Source organism: Austrofundulus limnaeus, unplaced genomic scaffold (genome assembly GCF_001266775.1).
Source record: "Austrofundulus limnaeus strain Quisiro unplaced genomic scaffold, Austrofundulus_limnaeus-1.0 Scaffold1018, whole genome shotgun sequence".
Classification (NCBI taxonomy): domain Eukaryota; kingdom Metazoa; phylum Chordata; class Actinopteri; order Cyprinodontiformes; family Rivulidae; genus Austrofundulus; species Austrofundulus limnaeus.
In genome coordinates this window covers 33,583-39,356 of record NW_013953420.1, presented here as the reverse complement: position 1 = coordinate 39,356, position 5,774 = coordinate 33,583, and the positions used below count along the sequence as shown (strand labels likewise).

At 44.6% G+C, this 5,774-nt stretch overlaps 1 protein-coding gene across 1 annotated transcript in view; it reads left to right on the top strand.

Moving 5' to 3' along the window:
• LOC106533779 (protein asteroid homolog 1) overlaps nucleotides 1–3,630 on the top strand; it is a 7,910-nt gene extending 4,280 nt beyond the window's left edge. Inside the window, exons 3-5 of the mRNA XM_014030212.1 lie at nucleotides 233–833; nucleotides 2,508–2,652; nucleotides 2,815–3,630. Coding sequence (XP_013885666.1) covers nucleotides 233–833; nucleotides 2,508–2,652; nucleotides 2,815–3,457 — 1,389 coding nt within the window. The 3' untranslated portion in view covers nucleotides 3,458–3,630. The remainder of the gene's footprint in view (nucleotides 1–232; nucleotides 834–2,507; nucleotides 2,653–2,814) is intronic.
• Nucleotides 3,631–5,774: the final 2,144 nt, after the last annotated feature.

Below are 5,774 nucleotides of genomic sequence, written 5' to 3'. Positions count from 1 at the left end.
ATATAGCATTAATGACATAATAAATTAAGTATTAATAAAAGTTTATAAAGCATTAATAAGACTTAAGTATGAATAAAATAGTTTATAAAGCAGTAATAACTATTCATCAAGTGTTAAAAAACAGATTCTAAAGCATTAATAACAGTTAATAAAGCATTAATAACAGTTAATTAAATATTAATAAAAACCTTTATAAGACAACCCTGGTTCTGGATGTGTTCTTCTCCTGCAGGTGGATCTGGTTCCACACTGGATGCTGCTGCCTCTGACCCAGGCCCGGCTCACCTCTGAGGTTCTGGACGTTCTGCGGCTCCGCACCATGAAGGGTCTCAGCCTGGCGGTGGAACTGCAGGACCTGCCCAGCTCCAACCGGACCTCCAGTTCGATCCGACAGGTGATGTACGGGCTGCTGCTGGGGAACCAGGAGCCTCTCCAGGTGATGGAGGTGGACAGAGTCGGGTCAGAGGTTTACTCCATTCCTGTCGACCCGATGTTCAGCGGAATCATCAAACAGATGGATCTCAGCACTCTGAACCAGGTGAGGCTGTTATTCAAGCTAAAGTTCTGCTCTTCAGAAAGTCACACTCAGATGTTCCTCAGAGGACTTTATGAACATCATCTGTTCCAGGAGGACCACTCTGATCGTCTGCAGGTCCTACTGGAGGTTCTGGGGGTGACCGGGGACTCCCTGAGCCTCCTGCCCCCCCAGCTGAAACTGCCAGTAGCCGTCACCTGCTACTGGATGCAGAGAGCAAAACCTAAACCGGACCAGAGACTGCTGAAGGCTCTGCTCCTGAGCATCAGTACCGGAACCATGACTGGACCCAGAACAGGTTGGTCTTCTTCCTGTGCACCTGCTCCAGACCCTCACCTTTGGTTTGTCCCCTCCAAGACAAGCTTTTAGTGTTTCAGCTGATTCCTCCTTCCAGACCTTAATGTTTAACAGGTTCATCAGTTTTTAGTTTCTGTGTTTGGGTCAGAACACAAACATGTTCTGAACAGAGAAGTGGTGGGCGGGGATGTTCCCAAAGCAGTCCAGTAGTTTAGAAAGTTCATTCAGGTGGGAGTTTGGACCGATTGTTCTGTTAAAATAACCCAGTTAATAATTCAGTTCAGTTTATTTATACAGCTCCAAGTCCCAACACACGTTGTCTCAGGACACTGTAGATAAAAAGAACAATGTAAAGAATTTAGCAGCAGATTGTGTTGAATCACTTCATCACAGTCTCCCATCCTGAGCAAACGGTGGAGAGGAAAAACTCCCTGCTAATCAGGAAGAAACCTCCAGCAGAACCAGGCTCAGGACAGGAGACCATCTGCCTCGACCGGCTGCTTGGAGGACAGGAAAGAGACACAGACAAACACAGAAGAACTGGTCCAGGACTGGTCCAGGACTGGTCCAGGTGCACCTTCTTCTGGAAGAAACAAAGAAAAAACATGATAGAAATAATAAGAATAAACATGTAGAGAAGAGAGACTAAAGACAACAGCAGAGTGAGGAAATGTGCTCAGTTTGTGCTCCAGCAGTCTAAGTCTATAGCAGCAGAAATGAAGAATAATTCAGGAAACCTAAGTCTAACTATAGGATTTCTGAAAAAGGAAAGTCTTCAGTCTAATCTTAAAAGTAGACAGAGTGTCAGCCTCACGGACAGAAACTGGAAGTTGGTTCCACAAGAGAGGAGCTTGATAACTGAAAGCTCTGCCTCCCATTCTACTTTTAGAAACTCCAGGAACCACAAGTAAACCTGCAGTCTGACAGTGAAGTGCTCTGTTAGGAAAGGATGGAACAATAAGATGTTTAATATATGATGGAGCTTGGTTGTTAACAGCTTTGTATGTTAGGAGGAATATTTTAAATTCTGTTCTGAATTTGACAGGGAGCCAGTGGAGAGAAGCTAAAACTGGAGAAATATGATCTCTCCTTCCAACTCTCATTAAAACTCTAGCAGCAGCATTTTGGATTAACTGAAGACTTCTTAAAGAGGTTTTTGGATGTCCAGATTATAAAGAATTACAGTAATCCAGTCTAGACCTGATAAATGCATGAATCAGTTTTTCTGCATCATTTTTGGACAAAATGTTTCTAATTTTAGTGATATTACACAGGTGGAAGAAGGCGGTCCTGGTAACATTTTTAATGTGGGGGTTAAAAGACATGTCCTGATCAAAAATAACACCAAGGTTCTTTACATTAGAACTGGAGGTCAGATTAATGCATCCAGAGGAGCTGAAAGGCTACAAAGTTGATCCCTAAGATGTTCAGGTCCAAGAACCAGAACCTCTGTCTTATCTGAGTTTAGAAACAGAAAGTTAAGAGTCATCCATGTTTTTATGTCTGGAAGACATGCTTGTAGTTTAAGTAACTGGTTGGATTCATCAGGTTTCATGGATAAATATAACTAAGTATCATCAGCGTAACAATGGAAATTTATCCCATGCCAATAAGAAATGTCACATAATCCTCAGTGGCTCTGACTGACCCGGGTTCTGTAATGTTTGGGTTTCAGGTCTGCAGAGAGACGGGTCCAACTGCACCCTAAAGTTGGACATTTCTACGCTTTATTCCTTGAATCAGTGGCAGATGTGTCTGAAGAGCTCCATATGGCTGAACCAGCTGCTGGGGTTCCCTCTGCAGGAACCACAAATCTCACGGTGAGATGTTAGGGCTGACTAACTAACTAACTAACTAACTAACTAACTAACTAACTAACTAACTAACCAACCAACCAACCAACCAACCAACCAGTTCTCTCCAGAGAACCCTGACAGGACCGATGGTGTCAGTCAAACACATCATGTCTGTGTTTTGGTCAGATTTAGCTCAGATAGAAAATCCAGCATCAGATGTTTGTTTACTTTTATGTACAAACATGTTTGTAAACAACGTGTTGTTGACATGTTTGTTGGGTGTCAGAGTGGCAGAAACAGGAGTCAACAAACGGGTCAAACATTAAACTGGAGGTCTGGAGGTCCTCCACAGACTCCATCTGTAGCTGTCATGGAGGCAGTGACTCACTTCCTGTTTGTCTTTTTGTCCAGGCTGTATGAAGGGACACTGGTCCACCAGCTGGTCCACAGGATCAGGACTGGAGGAAAACTGAAGAGTCTCCTGAAGACAGACAGGACCAGCCGGGACCTGTACCGCATCATGTTGTCTATGGTTCAACAGTTTCAGGCTCAGCAGGTGGACTCAGAGGACCGGCTCAAAGCGTCCACACGAAGACAGGTACGACCACCTCTGAACGAACTGACAGCCAGCCTGCAGCAGCTGTTCCTGCAGCCCCCCGACCCCGAGGAGCAGACTGAAGCCCACATCGACATGCAGACCCTGCAGCAGTTGCAGCTGGAGGAGCAGCTGTCCATCAGGACCAGGTTCAAAACCAAAGACAGGAGCAACAGGTGCAACAAACCAGAACTGTCCCGCAAGAACGAGTGCAGGGGAGGTGGCGTCTTCTGATGTGGGTGGGGCCTCATCTGAGGTGGGTGGGACCTCCTCTGGTGGGCTATGACAGAAAAACTACCTAAAATGAGTCTCATGCTCTCTTTGCAAACCTCTGCTGCTTCAACATGAAAACTCTGTTTAACTCCAAACCTGTCCTAACCTGTTCTAAACTGTCCTAATCTGTCCTAACCTGTCCTAACCTGTCCTAATCTGTCCTAACCTGTCCTAACCCATCCTAACCTGTCCTAACCCATCCTAACCTGTCCTAACCCATCCTAACCTGTCCTAACCCATTCTAACCTGTCCTAATCTGTCCTAACCTGTTCTAAACTGTCCTAACCTGTTCTAACCTGTCCTAACCTGTTCTAAACTGTCCTAATCTGTCCTAACCTGTCCTAACCCATTCTAACCTGTGCTAACCTATCCTAACTTGTGCTAAGCTGTCCTAACCGGTTCTAACCCGTCCTAACCGGTTCTAACCTGTCCCAATCTGTCCAAACCTGTCCTAACCTGTTCTAACCTGTCCTAACCTGTTCTAACCTGTCCAAACCTGTTCTAACCTGTCCTAACCTGTTCTAACCTGTCCTAACCCGTCCTAACCTGTCCTAACCTGTTCTAACCGTCCTAACCTGTCCTAACCCGTCCTAACCCGTCCAAACCTGTCCTAACCTGTTCTAAACTGTCCTAATCTGTCCTAACCTGTCCTAACCTGTCCTAACCTGTCCTAACCTGTCCTAACCCGTCCTAACCTGTCCTAACCTGTTCTAACCGTCCTAACCTGTCCTAACCCGTCCTAACCCGTCCAAACCTGTCATAACCTGTTTTAACCTGTCCTAACCTTGTCTCTCCTGGTTGAATATTTTGGGCAGTGAGATGGTCTAACAGCTCGGTCCAGCCTTCATTCTCTGCTGACCCCCCCGCAGCTGTGGAACAACTCTTCACTGCTTTTATTAATAACTTATTTCTGATTTTATTAAATACATGTTTCCACATTAGGCTGTGAATGTCTGCTGGACCGCTTGTTTTTAAAGAGTTTTATTGTCTGATTAATTTATTTTGGATGTATTTTGATATAAACAGTTCTGAATCTCAAAGTTTCTTATTGTTCTGATTTAGTTTGGTGAATCTGAACAAAAAATTGACTTTTAAAGTTTCATAATAAAAGGTGGAGTCTGATGGATCTGTCTCATTTGTTTTCTTTGTTTTTTTTTTTGTAGTACAGTTGTACAGTGGTGCAGTGATAGTGTCAATGATATAGTGGTGTAGTGATACACCTGTGTAGTGATACAGTAGTGCAGTGACACACTGTTCCTGTGATACACTGGTGTGGCGATAAAGCGATAGGGTCAGTGATACAGTGGTACACTGTTGTAGTGATACAACAAGAGAGTCAGTGACACAGTGATGGTGTCAGTGATACAGCGGTGCAGTAAAACAGTGGTACAGTGGTGCATTGATAGTGTAAATGATGCAGTGGTGCAGTGATACACTGCACCACTGAATCACTACACTGGTGTATCACTGCACTACTTTATCACTGTGCCACTGTATCACTGCACCACTGAATCACCACACTGGTGTATCACTGCACCACTGTATAACTGCATCACTGTATCACTGCACCATTGTATCACTGCACTACTGTATCACTGCAGCACTATCACTTCACCACCGAATCACTACACTGGTGTATCACTGCAACACAATATCACTACAATGGTGTATCACTGTACCACTGTATCACTACACTGGTGTATCACTGCAACACAATATCACTACAATGGTGTATCACTATACCGGTGTATCACTACACCACTGTGTAACATTGACACTATAACTGCATGACTGTACCACTGTATTACTGCACGACTGTACCACTGTACCTCAGAATCACTGTACCATGAGACCACTGCATCACTGCACCACTGTATCCTTGACATTGTCACTGTATCACTGATAAAATCGCTGTGTCACTACAACAGTGTACCACTGTATCACTGCACCCCTGTATCACTACACCAGTGTAACAGTGGTGCAGTGATACAGCAGTGTTGTGATACAGTGGTGCAGTGACGCAGTGGTGTAGTGATACAGTGATACACCAGTGAACAGTGGTGCAATGATACAGTGATACAGTGATACACCAGTGAACAGGAGAGCAGTGATACAGTGGTGCAGTGATACAGTGGTGTAGTGATACAGTGGGGCAGTGATACACCAGTATACAGTGGTGTAGTGATACAGTGGTGCAGTGATAAACCAGTGTAGTGATTCAGTGGAGTAGTGATTAACCAGTGTAGTGATACAGTGGTACAGTGATAGAGAGGTGCAG